The sequence below is a fragment of the Gallus gallus genome, chromosome 24 (genome assembly GCF_016699485.2).
Source record: "Gallus gallus isolate bGalGal1 chromosome 24, bGalGal1.mat.broiler.GRCg7b, whole genome shotgun sequence".
NCBI lineage: Eukaryota > Metazoa > Chordata > Aves > Galliformes > Phasianidae > Gallus > Gallus gallus.
The window spans coordinates 1,665,029-1,684,461 of record NC_052555.1 but is presented as its reverse complement, the minus strand read 5'-3'; the positions used below and the strand labels follow the sequence as shown (position 1 = coordinate 1,684,461).

The window sequence follows — 19,433 nt, the reverse complement described above, 5'->3', positions numbered from 1 at the left end:
AGAGGAATTCTCTCAGATGTTAGACACGTCTCAACTATGAAATGTCTCATTTGTCACAAATTCAGAGTCGTGAGAAATGGAATGTATATGAGGAAAAAGAAGCTGGGAAGGGACAGTATGATTGTGTTTAAACGTAATTTCTTTCTTGTGCTAAGGTGCACAGTTATGTCAGCAATAGATATTTCAGCCTTCTTACAGTTTTAGAATGGCCATGGACATGCCAGTCACTGGTAGCTGCAGAGCCCGTTATCTGCCCTGACCAGCCTTTCTTGTTATGATTTTTTTATGTAGAAAACCAAATCTTTATTTTAAATTTCTTCTAGGGAGATTGTCCCATAGCACATCTCCTTTCAGTTTTAATCTCAGAGAACCTGGCAGCATTTCAGGCTTTGAAGATGAGCTGGCCTGAGAAAGCTGGAAACAAAAGGAGAGCTGTGATTCCCATTTTCTGCCCTAGTTTGAGTGTCTCCCTAGAAAGCTCGAGGAGCACAGTGTACTTTTGCCTCTTGACAAGCCCATGGTGCAGGAAATGAGGGAGGAAGGACCTGAGAAATGTGGAACCAGAAAATAAAGTTCTCTGTAAAGCAGGTTAAATACTGTTGCAAATGACAAACTGTAATTCTTATTTGAATGCACTTACATGCATATATCTGTATGTACATTTAAGACCAGGAACTTTACTGCCTATCCAGTGATCCCTTCAGCAGTTCTGTGCATCACAGCTGTCACTTCTGTTGGCACATATTAGCTTAAATTTTAATTGTGAATTCTCCAGCTAGCTGAATGCAAGGAAACCTTTCTGAAGGGATTTATCCTGTAGCCAAATAGCATGATGTGTCTGAAATACCATCTGAGTAAACTCGGTTCTTTGTCTAATGATCTGCTCACAAAGAGAAGCAGGAGTGCTGGAGTTTATGGCATAAGTTTAGTTAGGCAAATCAGAACCTATGTTTGAATATAACCTCATCTGTTGCAGGTGCATGTGGTGAGGCATCTTTTTTGGACCCCTAAGTGGCAGGCCCCATTCTGTCAGATGCAGGATATGAGCTGGTAACTTCCTTCGTAAAAGTTTTCCCCTTAGCAAAGGTCAGCAGGTTTGCCAGCATCTATCCTTTCCACAGGACCCAATTATGTATAAAAAGAAGTAAAGGACAATAAAATTGCTTGTCCAGTTTCCAAAAATTGGTACAGCTCTCAGCAGGCTTCTAATAACAGGATGGGCAATGGGTTCTTATAGCAGAAGTCTGCTGTAGATGTGCAGTTTAAGCCTGTCTCAATGGCTCCCCAGGACTCATTTTGGGTCCAGTTTGGCCCATTTGTGGTGCCTGCTCAGCATTAACTGAACATGTGGTCAGGCTGCAGCCAGAGCTGTGCTGCTGCATCTGGTTTGTGCTGCCTGGTACTAGCTTTTCCATTATTGTGGGTGAGAGAAACCTGTTGGGGTAATATTATCAGCATGCAAGAAGAAAATTCTGTATAAATCCCATTGCTAACTTTTCTTAGGGCAAGTATTATTCCAGTTCCATATGAGGCCAGAAATCGTTGGTTTTATGGACTGATTGATGCTAAGATTCTGCAATAGACTCTTACCTTGTGTATATCAAGCAGTGCTTGATGCCCTCTCACCAGGAAAATATTACATCTGTAACTTTTGCTGCTGAGACCCATCATTTATACCCAGAATCCAGATACTTGGTTCTTGAAGTTCTGTTGGCATTTACTTCCAAGGTAAATACAGTTAAGGTGCTGATTTTAAAGAGATTATCCCAGTACTTATCCTCCTGTTCAAATCTGGTCTGTGGATTTTTGTGTGACAGATAGGAGAATGTATTTATGAAATTCCTTTTGGAATTCCTGTTGGAAGTCCAGAAATACAGCCTTACCTAGAAACCAACAAAGTGGGCTTGAGATGAATGTCCCAGCCAAAGGATTTGTTTGGTTAGGGAGACCTTCTGACTGTCTTCAGCAGGAGACATTGTTGTACTTTTTTCACCTTGCATTTAAGACATTAGAGTTCAGTAAAATTGCATTGTTCTGCCCATGATAATTGTGACCTCCAGGCGAGATTCAGGGTCAGAGCAGATTCCTGCTGCCAGTGACTGATCTGCCGTCAGGCTGTGAGCAAGCTGAAATGTCTATTTTGATTAAAAAAGGTAGACCTTAATGCTCAGGAAAGGGAAATCCCAGGTAAGTACAAATTCCTGTTGTTATTCTGTTTGTACCGGCAGAGATGTTTTTATTTCTTTGTGCCCTTTGGTGAAGCAATTGCATTGCCAGAGGACTTGGATTATAACACTTAAACAGTTTGCAGCTAGAGGCTGTGTAGGAGCAATTAGTCTTAAATGAATTACTTTGAAGGTTAAATTGTTCTGTTATTATAGTCTGCGTGCTGTTTTTTCAGCACCATGCTTGAGGTATTCTGATAGAGCTGATTGAATCAGATAAGGAGAAGTATTGATGAATTAGATTAATATTTTAAATTTAGGACTGTGTAATTGTAGATGCTAATGTTTGTTCATGGGACGTGAATTGAAGTGAAAATGAATTGGCTTTAATTTCCTTTGTAAATATCACTGAAACTTCAAAATAAACCTTTTCTTTCCAATTTACTCAGTTCTTTAAATTCTCCTTCAGGGACTTCTGGCTGGTTGTAAATCATCAATATGTGTGATAAAATGCCCACGCCTGAAAATTACATTCAGCTGGTGTTGAGATCTGTTGTGTAAAGGAAAAAACACAAACTATTATATCTGTTCAACGAATATAGAACTCAGGATGCAGGTCAGACATATAGCTGTAGAGAGGAAGAGATTTGCCATGTAAATATAGATCTGGACAGAAATGCAAAAGGCCAGTTTTTTTCCTTCTCACATGTTCAAGGTTCAGATTTCCACGGACATGGCTTCTGATTTTTTTTTCTCTAGCTTGCTTGTAAATCAGTGAATTTTTTCTTTGTAGTTTGGAGAACGTTCAGTATCCCTACCAACTCTACATTGCTCCTTCTACCAGCAGCACAGAGAGACCCAGCCCAAATGGTCCAGATAGACCTTTTCAGTGTCCAACCTGCGGGGTCCGGTTCACTCGCATTCAGAACTTAAAACAACACATGCTTATCCACTCAGGTAAGGAATGGTGCTATTCTCAACAATTACTAATTCATAGGCGTGCAGAAGTTTGCTCACAGTGCTGCAAATACAGTAATACAATTCTTTTTTTAATCACATGCCAGGTGCAAGAGAATTGATTTCAGAAAGATTGAGTAGAGGGGTATGTCTCACTGAATGCTTGTTCTGATACATTAGATCTGACTGATAGCTGCACTCGTGGATAATTAGCATTTGTGTGGACTGAAAAAAACGTGCCTGGAAGTCATCAGAATAAGTTCTTCTCACAGGAAAGATTTAAGATAAAATCTCACAGTATACTTGGCTTTTTTATTATACTAAAGAAGTGATGTAGGTTGAAATTCTTCTTCTTAGAGACCATAATTGTCTGCTGTGTTTCAGAGGAGAATTGCAGCCATTAGAAAATATGTCATCTTATGTCTTTGCATTGAATAATGTCATATGTTTGTGGATCTGAATTTTTGGAAAAATTGTAATTGAAATAGTTTGATAGTGAATTCAGTTTCTATGGATAGTACAGACATGAAATGGTTTGCACAAGTGCCTCTTCTGAGTCTTGATCCCAAAGTAGTTGCATCCATTTTCAATTCTCACCAAAGTATGAACTCATAATGTCTTTGCTGTCAGTATTTTTCAAGACTTCTCAGTGGTATCCAGCAAGAACATGGCCATTTAAGTGAATGAAGGGGATATTGAAGGGTTATTATAGTTGAGCACTAAGCTTAACAGTTTAACATCTCATAGTTAGGGATTGACTCTTACCTGCACTCAGATGCTGTACCAGTTTTAGGCAGAGCAACCACAAATGTCAAGGTATAAATTCTTCACTGTCAGCAGTTCTTTGTCAAATGCCTTGAAGCAAAATGGCCATAATGTGTTCAGGCCAGCAGTAAAAATACGTGTAGTATTTAAAAAAGCAAACTGTATGGATGTATCAGTTGCAAAATTATCCAGAGGATGTTGCTAAAATTGTAGCTGATGGCAGAACGCTTCAGCAAAGCATCTCTGACAGATCTGTACGTTGGCTACCCCTGGGCAAAATGAGAAGAGATTACTCTTTTAGGGTAATTATTGTGCAAAATGTGCAAAATAAGTTCCCAGGCCTTGGAAGCGTTAGAAGTGTTTTCACATGAGCAAAGTGGATGAAGAGATTTTGCTGAGACCATCTGAGGAAATAGGTGCCCGTGAACAGCATGCAAGCATGAAAAGCTCCACGAGACGATATTCTAGAATATTAACTTGTTTTCACATGCTTAACAAGGAGTTTCAGTGTAACCTTAACTACAGCTTTCTCTGTGTAAAAGCCCCAATTAAAAGTTCAGCTCTCACTTTGAACATAAGGAAAGCAGAGTGAAAGACCAGAGGAATTAACAGCCCGGACTGATGCACATTCAGCTCTTTGAAAAAATCTTCTTTATTCCATGACAGCCCTATTATGAATAGAGCTCCGTATTCCAGATTCTTGGCCTCATGTTTGGATTTCCACACTTTCTGGAGTTCAGACTCTTTATTTAACTTTTTGGTGATTCAGTCTTTTATGTTGTAATAGTTCTGTTTGGGTGTGATTACATACTCTCAGGCGCTGCTGCATGTTGCAGAGCTCATATGTTTTGGGGTTTTATTAGTGCCTATAATAAATGAAAAATGAACTGGTAACAGAATGACTAAATTAAAACAAGAAAAAAGGCAAAGCGTGAACTTAGACCGTCTTAAAGAGTTGTCTGTCATGCAAGGTTGCTGAAAATTCTTGTATATAAGGGTTCCCACACAATATAAAGGCTGCTGCTTTACTTTTTTATCACCATTCCTGCTGCATTACAGGGGGAACCCTGTACACAATGTCCCCCCTGCCAGAACACTGCTCTGAGGCCAGAGGCGGCAAGAAAAAGACATTGCAATTAGGGGTAGTCTGATAATTGCATTGTTGGGAACCAGTCTGGCACAAGAATCTCCCAAGATCAAAAGAATTGAAAGATGCTTTGAGATGACAGCTGCATCAGATCCTTTCTGGCTGTGGCTCAGCTTCTTAATCATAGTCTAATCCATGGAAACTTATGTTCGTTTTAAACTGTGAGGAAGAAGAGATGTAAGCATTAAAGATGGGTTACATAATTATGAAATATTAGCAGCTGGTTCTGAAGAATTGCAGCTACGTGCTAATTGTTTTGCCATTTTGAAGTTAACGGGAGCGCTTCCTAAATCAGCGCCTCGCTGTGACTGGGCGCTGCTCCTGTGCTTTTGCTATTAGCAATCTGGAAAGCTTTTGCCATTACAAAAGCTGAACGTTTGCTGCTCTCTTTTTACAGGCATTAAACCATTTCAGTGTGACCGCTGTGGGAAAAAGTTCACCCGAGCTTACTCGCTAAAGATGCATCGCCTGAAGCACGAAGGTAAACGCTGTTTCCGGTGCCAGATATGTAGTGCCACTTTCACTTCCTTCGGGGAATATAAACACCACATGCGGGTTTCCCGGCACATTATCCGCAAGCCTCGGATTTACGAGTGCAAAACATGCGGCGCCATGTTCACCAACTCTGGAAATTTAATCGTTCACCTGCGGAGCTTGAACCATGAAGCATCAGAGCTAGCAAACTACTTCCAGAGCAGGTGAGGTGCACAGCAAAAACCTAACAGGGAAACTTGCTTTTTTTTTTCTCTCCTTCTTTTTTTTTTTTTTCCCTATTTCCTTTTTTTTTTTTCCTATATCATCTTTTCCTGCTTTCAGGGCAGCCTGCTGTGCCTCTCATCAGGTTGCCAGCTAATTTGAGTCACGTTCATTCTTGCACCACTATCTGTTATATCTGATCTGTTTTACAGTGTATAAACTTTATAGGAGGGCACTGAAGAACCCAGTGACAGGCAGAAACTGCTTCTGGGCTACATAATTTATGTCTGTAGTTGTATCCATGGGCAGGCTAATGGAGTTCATGGCGGTCTGTCCTGTCTGTGGAGTTCTGTATATGATTTAATATTCAAAATGTTGTCCGCAGACTGTTTGCTTACGTAGGGAATAGACCTGTGACTTCATTTAAAGTGTTTGTTTAATGGTGGATGTTGTGGAAAGATTGCATGACTCCATGCCTTTTTAATTTTCTAGGTAGCCTATTGCTAAATGACCAGACTAACAGAGTGTGGTGTCTTTAAATATTTGCAGAACTGTTGTCCATAAAGGAGTAAGCTGGTATGGATCAGGAAAGGAAATGAAACTCAGCTCTGTTCACACTAGTGTGATATGTGTGCCCACCACAATACACTGTTGCAATTGGCAACCTTCCTATACTGTCGGCAGAACCTTTGTTTCCTCTCCTCATGCTTCTGTTTACAGCCTGTCCACTCTGAGTGCTGCTGTTTCTTGGGTGGATCTTATCTCAGGGGTGGGAAGAGTCCACGTCTTTGCCAGTGCTGAACTAATTTCTGTTTCTATTTTTAATGGTTGAGTGTTCCCTTTTGTCAAAGAGGTTTTCAGTGCCATGTGATGTTCCGATCATTAATTTTCTTTCTCATCAAGGTGATACAGTCTAAATAAGAAGTTACTGTGCAGGAAATATGGATGGCACAACAATGCCAAATAGAGGTTGTTGAATAATTTTTTCTGTGTGTTTAAATGAGAACTAGGTTACAGTGCTTAGTGAGGTGTGCTGCTGTGAAGATCTGAGAACAATGTGAAACAAGTATCTCTTCTCTGTGCAGCTTGTATAATGAAACTGATACCTCCAATGTTTGTGCGAGAAGTGACGTTTCTCTTCTGTCCTTTGCCCCTCTTCTAGTGACTTCCTAGTACCGGACTACTTAAACCAGGAACAAGAAGAGACCCTCGGGCAGTATGAGCTAGGGGAGCATGGCTTTGAAAGCAACTCTTCTGTCCAAATGCCTGTCATTTCACAGGTCTCGTCAACTCAGAATTGTGAAAGCACTTTCCCTTTGGGGTCTCTGGGTGGGTTGGCAGAGAAGGAAGAAGATGTGCCAGAGCAGCCAAAGACTAACGCCACTGCTGAGGCAACCGCAGGTGACCCTCCAAAACCGGAGCTGTCATCTATTACTATTGAATAATTCATGGTTTGGTTTCATTTTTGTTCTTTGGAAAGTGCCTGTGTTTGGTCCTGTACATTTTAATTTAATTTTTTTAAACGAAAGTGGGGAGATTTTCCCCTTTTACTTTGTAAGTTACGCTTTAAACAGGAAACTGCAACAGATGTTACATTATTTTTCATGACTGAATGATCACTTCTGTGAAAATATTTAAGACTGAATGCACAAAAAGATCTTGTCAAAACATCATGGAAGCTGTGATACACTTCTAAAGAAGAACAACTGATTCAGATCACTTTAACTATTTCTTCTTCCACAGTTAGAACAGCTCATTAAGTTTCTCTTGCTTCTGCAGACCCTCTGGTTAAGGGAAAGAAATCAGAGGAAACCTTTTTAAAATGACAAACAACAGGATGCGTTGGAAATCATTATTGAACAGCTTTGACTAGTTTTGAGTGGATGCTTTAATCTTCTGCATTAAAAAAGAATGACATTTCCTATCTCTGTGCCTGCTGTTTTTCAAAGCGCTTACTGTAGCCCTTTGCTTGGAAATGGTAAGCATTTTTGAAACTAACAGTCACACACTTTTAAAAAACACATCGTCCCTTTTCGTCTCAGATTAAGCGGTTTTGACAAACGAAGTGATGTCATGCCAGGTATTCCTCCTTCTTATATTTCAGTCCTTTTAGAAACATCTCGATCAAATGGCCTGTCTGGGTTTGCCAGTCCAAGGTTAGGCATAGAAATGCTACGGTCAGGAAAATTCTGGTGGTGCGTAATGAAGAGAGGAGGTTAGAGAGGGGTGTAACCATGCACTCCTGACAGATATCTCATGACTGTATCTTTCTGTAGAAGGGAAACCATGTGTGAAAACGAAGGTTTTCCCAAACTGAAATTCTTTAAATATTGGCCAGATTGCTTGCAGTTCTGGTCACTTCTTCCTATCATATATACTGTATTTTACTAGTCTCCAAAACCTAACTAAAGGGAATTTACAGATGGGGAAAATAAATGGGCTCTCTTCTGCATTATTGCACATTTTTTGTTTATACATATGCATGTATGGTTTCTGAGATTTTTATTAGGCTGTTTTGGACAAAACAAGCGATTTATTCCCTTCAGAGGCCAACATTCTAACCCAACAAGGGGTTGTTTACAAAAAGCCTATATAGCAGCGATGAATTGTTCCTATTTCAAAACATTCTAAATCCTTGCCAATTCAGTTTATTAAAGGCCATTACTCCAGCTATATACACAGCTCAAGTAAGCAATAAATTGTGAAAGATTTGCAATTTCATTTTTTCCATATTTAGAAAAAGCTGCAAATTTAGGGTATGGGATTTTCAGAGCAGCGATTCTTGTTTTGTTGAGGCTGTTTGGGTTATAGTACTGCTTTGAAAGCTAAATTAGGAAATGCATTAGGAGGTTTTTGATGTATTTTTTTTATTGCTTCTGAAGTTAACTCGGTGTTTGATGCCAAATGCCTATCACCTACAGATGACATGCTGAGAGAGTAGGTATTACTTGATCTTAGTATTCCAAAGGCATGATACACTCCCTTAGTTTTGAATCTTGAGTTTAAATTATTGTTTTCTGTCTGGATTTGCTTTATGCAAACATGAGGAGGAAATGAAGCTGATAGGAAAGGGTGCTCCTGAAGAAGCAGGGGGCACAAAAGTCATATTATATTGCGTCATCAGTTTGTATGCAGTTAGCTTAGGCTGCTGATATTCTGTAGGTCTGGGTTGTTTCTACTGATAGCCTGCTTTTGTAAGGAAAAATTGCTTATTGCCCTTCGAAAAGAAGTTAAAGGGTTTCATTGTCTTCAGCAGTTTCTCTCCACTCTGTTTTAAGTACAAAATACACATTTTAGTTAAGTGAAAACAGTTGGAATTTAAGTCCTTTCCATGTTACTGGAGTGAAGTTTCCCTACCAGATCCATAGAGTGTTTTATAAATATGCTGCAAAGGAGTTCTCTGCTACAATTCAGTCTTGTTGTCTACCTTTGTTAAGTCTTCTTAAAAGGGCTTGAAGGAGAAATAGTCTTTTGTGATGCTGTGCTACGAATCGGTCCCGTGTCTTTTTGATGGGCTGAATTTAAAGACCAATTCTCTTCCACTTCTGATTTCTATAACTGAAAAGCCAGTGAGACAAGAAAATGCCTTTTGATGAGTTTTATCTTGAGTTATAGGGCTATGACACTGAACTCAAATAAAGGGTTTTCCTTTTTGTAATAAGTGTTACTCATCCTTCCAGGTCTGTGAGATTCCTTTGTGATTCACATAGTAAATAGTACTCAACAGAAACATAGTTCCAGGTACAGGTGTAATATTCAGTGGTCAGGTGTAGATGGACACAAACTTCTGTTAGAATCTGATAATTTTCACTCACTGGACCTTTTGTTAATATGTCTGTTGGTGAGGAGATGTGCAAACACAGAATAGACATCTCTGGATATTGGATTTTTGAAAGTCTTAACTTTTTGTGTCAGAAGGCAGACCGCTTCCTGAATACCAAAGAGAAATGAAAAAGGAAGTTTAAAAAACACCCCACTACCTTTGTAGTTCTAATTTGTTCTTCCTTGAGAAGAAATGAGTGAACACTTTGGTACAAGGCAAGCCACGGGTTTCATTTTTCATTGCGCAGTGTTACACGTTATCTTCTCACCCGTGTAATCTCTGTGTAACATCTGTTTTCTTTTGTTTTTCTCACTTTTCAGTCTTGATTCCACTGCAGGGGCAGTAGAGTTCTTAGAGGGTTTGTTTGTTGTAGGATTGGGCATTTTTTGTTAGTTTTCCCGTTCGTAAGTGCTTCTTGTTAGTGTCTCTTTTATCCATAGAGCTTAAATTAAATACAAAGATCCTTCTTATTTTTCCTCCCTAACTTGTTGGAAATGTTCAGTTCTTTGGAATACTGGTGTTCTTCATGGGACAGATGCAAAAATGTAGAACATCTTAAAACAAGTTCTGTTGCTAAAGCTTGGATTCCAAGTTGAGTGAGATAGATATCTAAACTAGAAGAAACTTGTCTTACACTACACCTGGGATTAATCAGAAAGCTTCTTTCCATATGTTATCTGAGCGTTTTGAACCCTGGGCTGCATTTTCATTCTTTCCCCCCAGACCCCCAAGTTCCTTGGTTTGCATGTATCTTTCTACTTGACCAGCATCACAAATCACAGAATAGTTGAGATTGCAAGAGGACCCCTAGAAATCACGTGGTCCAAGACCCCATGCTCAAAGCAGGGTAAGTGAGATTTTGAATATCTCCAAAGACAGAAACCCTATGACTTCTCTGGGCAATCTATTCTGGTGTTTGAGCATCCTCACCTTCATAAAGTTTTTCTTGTCTTAAAATGGAATTTCTTGTATTTCAGCTCGTGCCCACTGAGAAAAGTCTGGCTCCATCTTTACAGACTTTTATCCAGTAGCTGTACACATGGGTAAGATCCTCATGAGCTTCCTGTTCTTTGGGCAAAACGGTCCCAGCTCCCTCCCAGCATGCATCGTGAGATGCTCCAATCCCCTCATCATCTTAAGAAGATCTTCAAATAGGTACATGCTACCCATTGCAGAAGTTTCTGCCATGACAAGAAATCTCCAAATTCATTCACAAAGTGATGTAAACATCACTTACTTCTGCTTGTCCTTCTCCTGTGCAGCACCATTCTTCTCACTCAGTGGGAAATACTTTCCTCACCCATTTATTTGCAAGTTGAGTGCCTTCACTACTTCAGAACTAGCAAGATTCTGCTGTCTGCTTGGGTCCCAGATTCTCGGAGGCTGTATGGGGTCTTTCTCCCTTGCATGCTGTGTAGAGCAGTTATGTCTAATGAGAAAAACAGGAAAGCAGTGGATTTTTTTTTTCTCTGCCTCAGTGTGGTGTTTTGGGAGAGGGGATAAAATTCAGCAGCTCTCTATTTCTGTGCAAAGAGTGGAAGAAAAATGAGTGCTATTTTAGCTGTGTAGGAGATTTGGCCAAGTTGTAGGGGTTTGTTTTGTTTTCTGATGCAGATACATAGCACAACTCCCCTGGAGATCCATGGGATTGCCTTCACGTTCAGCAAATTAAGCTCCCCATCAGAACTGCTTGTCACTTTTCTTGCACCACGTGTGATATGTGTTCTTCATGGTTTGTCTCGCTGCTGTTTGAGTTCAGTTGTCAGGCTCACAGATAGTGTAGTCACGTCTCTCATACTGAGAGATTAGTAGGCTAGGTTATTAAAAATGGTTCTGGGTTCACATGTATTTGAGTCTAAAAGGTGTGAATTTAAACTTTTTTAAAAAGTACTAGCTGCCAATGCAGTAAGATATATTTTGTAAGACTATGATCCCTATATATCCTTTACAGGATAAAATTTTATTGTTTTTAAGCTATGGTTTAAAGTTTTTATATGAGGGCTTCAGTCGCTTCTTGGTTGCTGGCTTTCCCCTCCAGCCCCAGCATGTAAGAGCACTGAGACTATTGCCAGTCTCTCTCTGAGACATACCAGGAAGCATTTTATATGCAAATAGAACGGGAGCTTTGTGCACCCTGCAGGGATGGAGAAAATGCAGATGTAGGAGCACCTGTTGCTCCTAGATCCATTGCAACTTCCACACCATCAGAATATGGAAAATAGCTAATTTTCATTCAGATGGATTAAGTTTGAATTTTGTGTACAAGGTGAAACCCATCTTTGGAGGGTTCTCATCTCCAGTTATGGACATAATAAATTCCATAGCATCTTGATGACAGATAAGAGTGTTCAAGGCCAGACTGTGCCTCAGCCACATCGGAGGTCCCTCGTAGGTGGAGTCGATTCAAAGTATTTGAGGAAATGTACCATAAAAAACAAATGTGAATTTCTTTTAATGCAACAGTACTTAACTGCTCTGGGTTTTTGTTAACTCAATATGTGCTATCACAGAAATTCAGTGTCCCACAGGTCTCAACTACAAATCTGGTTGCACTAAAAAAAAGTTGAAGCGGTTTCTGGTGCTGCCAGCCTGTGTGGCAACTGTACCTACAGTCTTCCTGAGGGTTGCTGACGTCCCCAGAGGAGTGATTTTGTTTAACCATTCGTTTAGCTGGTGCATGCTTTTGATATTCTGACTTATAGCCCTGGCTACACAAACTTCTTGGACAGCTTCTTTGCCCTGTACCTGCAGTGCCTTCACTCTAGGTGCTGCTCTGTGGTGAAACCCTGAAGAGGGAAAGAATAAAGCTGGAGGAAAAATGTGAATTAAATTATTGTTGGGCTTCTTTGTGCATTTTAGTAACAGTGAAACCCCCTTAACTGTGCCAGTCTCCAGTCACCAGCCGTATATCCAGTCGTCATCTCATCCACAGTACAGCTTCTCTTGTTGATGCTGGCCACAGCTAGATTACTTGGCATGTTTATTGACTTAACAGAATCGGTTTTTGGTTTTGGTTTTGTTTTTTAATGTATACGATGTTTAAATACACTTCACATTTTATATAATACTATCTGGCTATTAGTATTTTTCAGGAACCATAGTTCTTGGTGGCTATATATATTTTTGTGACTTTTTTTGTAAACTAAGTGCCGTTTCAACGTTGCAATCATTTTTAGAGTTATTGTAATCAATGTGAATATCATGTTTTTTCAAATCTGTTCTGAGCCTGTAGTGTTTGCTTTGTGATCATATGTGTAATGTATATATTCTGTATAGTTACATTGTATTGAAATACTAGCTTGTTTGATATAAGAAAAGTATGTATTGGATACCTTTTTGCTAGCCTGGTTGTTTAATCTTTAAAAAAAAATGTTCTAAAATGCAAAAAAAATTATCCAAACTGGTCCCATTATAGGTCAAAATTAAGGGGGGAGAAAAAACTAGTTTTGAGTGTCTTTGGATAGAAACATGAAGCTAAGATTTTTCATTAAAATATTAATGTTTTATGGAGTATATCTTTGCTTTGTGTCATTCTTTAACTACTTCAGAATTTGTCTTAAACTGCAGAAGACTTTGGTAAAAAGGTGCAGATCTGTTACTTGAGTTACGTTCTCTTATAACTTTTGTTTATAATTTGTCTCCAAACAGTTGAATATGAGGAAGAACTCAATATTATTCAAGCTGTCCTTAGAGGGAAGGTAGTTTGGAATAAAGTAAACATTAGGAAATGATCGAAGAGGTTACATAAGTTAAGAGTATTAAGAATAAAGTACATGTTGTTGTTTAATTTTCCATTGTATATTACATTTCCTTTTGTTAATGTTCTCTTTTAGGCTGTATTCTGCAAAAGTGGTGAGGCTGTCTTCTGAATGGGGCTTTATTGATGGAAAGCCAGGCAAAAATGAACCTAACCAAATTAGTCAAAGCAGAAGATGTTTAAAAAGGACAGTAGACAGTCATCATGATCACAGCCATGAGCTTCAAAATAGTCATGAAACAGCCTAGAGTCGTGGGACATAAAATATACCTCTGCTGTTTCTGACAACCCTTGCAATTAAATTAATTTGCCTCGTCCAGACCCGCCTGTCTGACTGAGTAGGGATGCTAGCTGGATCAGCACATAGGTAGGGCACAGGTAGGAAAATGGACGTTCTAATTACTTGGTTGAAATGATTATAACTCTGCTCAGTAACCTGTATGAATAACAAGCAGATTGACATGATTAATACGCTAGGAGTCAGCATCTGATGTGGGAAGTGGAGAAAAAAATGGAAAAGCATTCCGCTGTGCAGCGTAAGCAGCCACAATGAGCCTTGGGTAGAGGGGGTTGAGAGTTTATAAATTCCAAGTTCTCATGTTCTTCAGGACCTTGTGCAGGGACAGAAGTATTTTATCGCAAGCATAATTGGAAGAGGGGATGTATCTGGGGAAAGCTTTGGAGAGAATTACGGTTTGAAATGCAAAGGCTTTGACTCCAGTGGTCTCCCTCAAAAGAAAGAATCCAGTCGCTTTGAAGACAGTCAGTCTACAGTTAGGAATATGCAGTGATGTTTAGCAGACCATTACAAATCTGAAGCCTGTATGACTGTATATGAATATATAGCCATAAAGCTAAGGCGAGACTGTTAGAATGCATGCCTTTGATGGATATCGAGGTTCAGCCTTGTGACTGAAGTGGATTTTTGCAAAGCACAGCCATATGTTTAGGTTTGGTATGAAACATCATCTAGAGATCCTTAACAAAGCAAATGTACACTATCAAAGTTTTTCTGTGGCTTACAGCATTTAAGCATTTTATTCCTGACAGTAATGAGGTACCATTTCTTTTGCACAGAGGAGAGCGGCTGAGATGAGGTTGAATTCATAGCTACTGAGAATGTAGTATAGCAGGGAAGAGCTCTCCCAGGGCTTCCTGCACCATTCCTACATATGTGATATCCCAGTGAAAATGCAGCTGCTAAGAGGAACCTGGCTTGGATCATATATAAAGCATTTTTCACAAGCTGCCTGTGCGTGCAGCATCTCCAGAGTACTGAACATAAGTCTGTCATCACTATTCTCAGAGCACAGATTGCTGTGAGACCATGAGCAAGCAGAGCAGGGGTAAGTGTGTACATTAGAGCCTCAGTACAGCTCAGAGCTCTTCTGAGTAGTTTTCAGTCATTCTGAGTTTTGGATCTAAACACTTTTTTTCAGAGATGTGGGCCTTCTTGTATAGTAGATGTGCACTTACTGATAATAACCATGATTTTCATGGTTACCTTTCACAAATCCTTTAGAAACAGGCCACAAACTCCCAGTGACAGCCATGTGTTTGAAAGCCACACTAAAGGCTTGAGTTAACTGCCTTTATAACGAGTTGCCTTCATCTCAGTCCCAAGATCTCCTGGTGAACTTGAGTGCAACTCACGGGGCATCTGTGCATCTCACTTGAACCTTCTGTAACACTTTTGAAGTTAATAATCTCCACATAAGAGAGCTGCTGTGCTCAACCATATGTTGATTTGTGTGCCTGTGTCGCTATCTCTGACTCTTAGATTCCCTCCTGTTTTGAATACAGCTGTTTTTTACAGTTCTGATTGGATTTATATGGGCATATCTCTGAGAATACATCTCCTGCATAGGTCTGAACTACATTCCCTGTTTTCCATATACTTGCATAAATCTAGATGGTTCAGTTCTGTGTTTTGTAATACTTCCATACTTTTGAAGATAGCGGTTTTTCCTCACAAAGTACTGCCTGTTCCCCTGTACACAAATGCACGCGCACACAATGTGTGCTCATTCAGAAAGAATTTTGAACAACGCACATTTGAAAACATTGGTTGACAAACTCTTTCCTTGCTGCTTCCCTCCAGAAGTGGCTGGTATTACGATGCTTTTCTTGGTTAATTTTCAGTTGGATGAGACAGGACACTAGCTTCAGACTCCAGCAAGAACCTCTCTTTGCTTTTCTCTTAGCTCTTAACAAGCTCCTCTCACGTTTGCAGTCAATAGCATAGGCATGGTTTCATGTGATCGAGCACTCATCCCTAAACCTCCTCCGCAGAGAGACAGGACTTATGGACAAGATATTCATCATAAGAAAGCAGACATATTTTGTGGTCTTGAGATATTTTTTTTGGAGTGGGAGAATGCTGATGGTTCTTCGGCATAGCTTTTGCTTTAGTTTTTACTTCACGTAGACTCTTAACATTTTCCAGACCATTTCTAAGAAAAGCCAATGTCAATTATAGATTACTGTTAAGCATGAAATAGCATCGCATAAATTTGGGCAGTATTCATTTACACCAAAACAAGTTTTACTCCTTAATTATTTGTTGGGCTGTTGTGCAGTACAGCCTTCAGATTGTCTTGGACCCAGGGTAGCTGTGAGCATGCCCCTGGGCACTCAGCTTTCTAGAAAGACAGAATACTAATGGTAAAATGGGTCGTCTGAAATCCTTGCAGAGGGTGGAGAAGTCTCCCAGGTAAGAATACCTCTGAGTGAAAGAGGAATAAACAACGTTGAGAGAGGAGCAAGGAGACCACAGGCTGGTGGAGCAGATGACTCAAGTCCAGGATCATTTGTATATGTGTAAATGAGGAAGACATTTTGACATGAGCAGAAGTGATTACTTAGGGTTTGCTACTGCATTGCTGAAGGCCAACAGTCTACTGCCTTCAGACTTCAGCCTCAGCAGGGTAAATTACAGTCCCGGGCCACTTAAGTTTTCAAATAGTGGGCCTTTCCAGGAGTAGCTTTAAATCGCTCCTTGACATCTTTCCCATTTTGTGAACTTCTGCTGGTTGCTACGCTGTCCAGCACAGTGTCTTTTCTGTCCTGTGTATTAATGGCGTGCACAGAACTGTTTTGGGGTAAGCAGACCCTTGCACTCGACAGAGCTGGATGAAAGACACTGAAATATCGCAGTTTGGGAAACCAAAATATCTCTCCAAGGTTGAACTTCCCACAATTTAAATGTGAGAAATAATAAGAATCCTAACAAAACCTTTTATGTAACTTCAGTGTTACAGCGATCAGTTTCAGGGCTGACGTGACAGCAATTATAAACAACAGTTACGCAACTGCCTCGTTGATTGAATTGAAATTAATACAGAGAAAGAAAGAGCCAAACAAGAAGAAATGGCTCTGGGTTAACTTGTTATTTTAAAGAAATAAAAATGCTCAGGTCTGCCTCCTCTTCAAGAGTGAGGGCAAGCCCAGGATGAATAATCTCTTTGAAAAACAGAGGCAGTGAACTGCTCTTAAAAATTCTATTTGTGGTGGAGGCCGGATTTTGTTTACTGTTAAGATTGGCAGCTTTTTTTAATTTTAAATCTGACACTGAGGTAATTCAATATTGAGTTCCTATGTTAAATTCCTTTTAAAAGAACTGTTCAGCACGTTGTCTTGTTGAGCACTGTGATTGCAATGCCACTGGTTCACGCTGTCTGCGGTGAAGGCCCACATGTACACGTATGCATACGCTTTATTTCCTCCTCTCACCATCTGGCAGGCATTCAGATGTTTTTGAGTGGAACTGAAGGCAATATGGCTGCTGCACACTGCATGGTCAGCATCTGGTGTCTCAGAGAGGAATGCTTCCTTAGGCTGAAAACCCATTTGGTAGTACATTGATTCATAGAAGGAAAACACAGGAAAGTTCTTTGTCCAGCTGGCTGTACTGGCAAAGCCCAAGTCCTGCCTCTATTATACAGGAGTTGTACCTGACTCTCATTTTCTGTGATCCATGTGATAAAGGCAGGATGCAATTACTGTGCAGTACCATTAAAGATTTAGTACAGACATGAGCTAACCTGGAATTAATTTGCTGTTGTGAGGCAGATGTAGAAAACAATGCCTGAGTGGATCTCTTATCACAGAAATTCTGTGGCTTTTTTGTTTCTCCAGTATTTTTCCTGCTCATCCAGGGAGCAGCATAGTCAGGAGGAGATGGTGGACAGGAAACAAACCTGTTTCTTTGCTCATCCATGCCTTTGAGAATGTGAGCATGCAGAGGAGCTCTAGTTTGTTGCTACCACTGGGCGGGGAGGCAGCAGATTTTGGAGGCGCTTACACAAAATGGGTTTGTTACACATCCCACTGATGTGTGTACAAGTGTGAGTCATTCAGTGTATTTACTACCCTGTATATAACAGGTTCAGTGAGCAAAATGCTGAAGAAAACCTGCATAATATAGTGCACTCACTGTTCCTGCATGCACAATCAGCTATGATGAGCCTTTGTGTTGGATTCCCTGCCAGGTTTGCCAGCAATTGACATTGGACAAGTGGCTTCACCCCACATAGACCTATTGTTGAGGAAGAAAGCTGATCTCAAAGCAACCCATTTGAGCTGTTGAGTTTCCAAATGCCACTTGTTTACACTTGTCTTTCCTGATCCAGTAATTCAGTGTTGCATATTACCCTTGGCGTGCTGTTTGGTGACATGAAGAGCATGGTTTATATTGCCATCTCATTGTCCTGGCTTGCCTTGCCTACTTTCTTCCTTTCGTCTGTTGCTGTGGACTGTAAAGGAGCAAGGAGTGAGTGAAAGCTCACATGGCCTTTGACATCTTTCCAGGCCAGTAATAAAGCACTGGGAGGTTAAAATTTATGTTTTGCATAGCCTTCCCCTCTGGAGACATGAAAAGAATTATAGGAGTTTGACCTATTATGTGACTAGGCAACTGTGATGGGTGCTTTATTAAAGTCTATAGCAATAAAGCTAACACAAACCAGAACCTTTCTGTGTAGTTTTATGTAACCCTTTAAGAAATGATGGATGTTTTGCAGCAGGAGTGGAGGGAAATCGGTAGGTTAGGTCAAACTGCACAACATGATAACCAGAACAATTAATAGTGCTTACTGTGAAATAGCAAGCTCTTGGCTCCCCAGATATTACACCATTTATAAAGCAGGACAGAATGCCTTTAAATTATGGCTCTGATCAAAAGAGAGCCATAGAGCTCTCAGTACAATAAAGCTGTTGCATGGAGATCATTCTTCTCCGTGTCTGTGATGTTTTAAGTAGTGGTTTTTTTTGTTGTTGTTTTTGCTACTGGTTCTGCCCCTCTTTGCTATAGAAGCATTACGGCTTTGTAGGAAGGTACCAGATTCCTTTTTTTCAAGAACTGGCAGCTGAACTGTTAGCTGAAACAGTGGCAATGGTATCCTTTCCCCATCAGCTGCCATTTGTACAAATTCACTGAATCAGCCACAGAGCTGTAACTGGGCATGATCTGTTTTTGTCTGTGTTCCTAGTGATGATGCCAGAAATCCTCCAGCTTGAATTCCCATCTCAAAGTGGGTTTGCAGTACCCGTGTTCTGAAAAAGCCTTTCTTTTGTTTGCTGTCCAACACAGAGGCTCTAAGCTGCATGTTGGAAGAGACAAAGAACCTGACAGTGTAGAATGCAGCTTGCCTGACATACTGGGGTACATTTTCTTCTTCAGCACCTTGGCTATTTTGATCCCTTCCTTAACTCAAGGCATTCTGTTTTCCAGGTAGCTGCTAGTAGACCAAGCAGGTACTTGTATCTTCTTTCCTAAAGCCAGAGAAGGAGGTATCAAACCACAGCAGGAAGATTTCAATGGAAAAAGGCAAGTCATGTTGAACAACCACCTCTCCTATCAGCATAGGAGAGCTAGCCTCCAGAATGTCCTTGCCATCTCAATCTGTGCAGGGTCTGCAGATCTACGTCTGCACTCTGCCTTCTCATGTAGTAACTCTGTGTTTTATGTAGTGTTATGTGCTGTTATGGCTTTCTCTTACAGAGTGTGCAGGGTTTCTTGAGTAGTGAGGTTGGCACAGAACTGTTCTTGTGCACTCAAAGACAGAGGTCCTCATGCCCATAATATTATTTGTACAACTGCATAGTGTTCAGTACTGTGGGTTT

General features: G+C 40.3%; 1 protein-coding gene across 11 annotated transcripts in view; it reads left to right on the top strand.

Moving 5' to 3' along the window:
* Positions 1–19,433, top strand: part of ZBTB44 (zinc finger and BTB domain containing 44) — a 64,561-nt gene that overhangs the window by 24,261 nt on the left and 20,867 nt on the right. For 6 of the 11 annotated variants that reach the window (XR_005841730.2, XR_005841731.2, XR_005841734.2 and 3 more), the window contains 2 exons: positions 2,959–3,122; positions 5,432–5,732. Coding sequence is in view for 3 of the 11 variants with exons in the window: in XM_015298126.4 (XP_015153612.2) it covers positions 2,959–3,122; positions 5,432–5,732; positions 6,893–7,175 (748 nt within the window). In the remaining 8 variants the exon portion in view is untranslated. Of the gene's footprint in view, positions 1–2,958; positions 3,123–5,431; positions 5,733–6,892; positions 13,067–19,433 lie in introns of those variants that run through there. The other 5 variants (XM_025143296.3, XM_015298128.4, XM_015298126.4 and 2 more) reach the window with 5 other exon arrangements.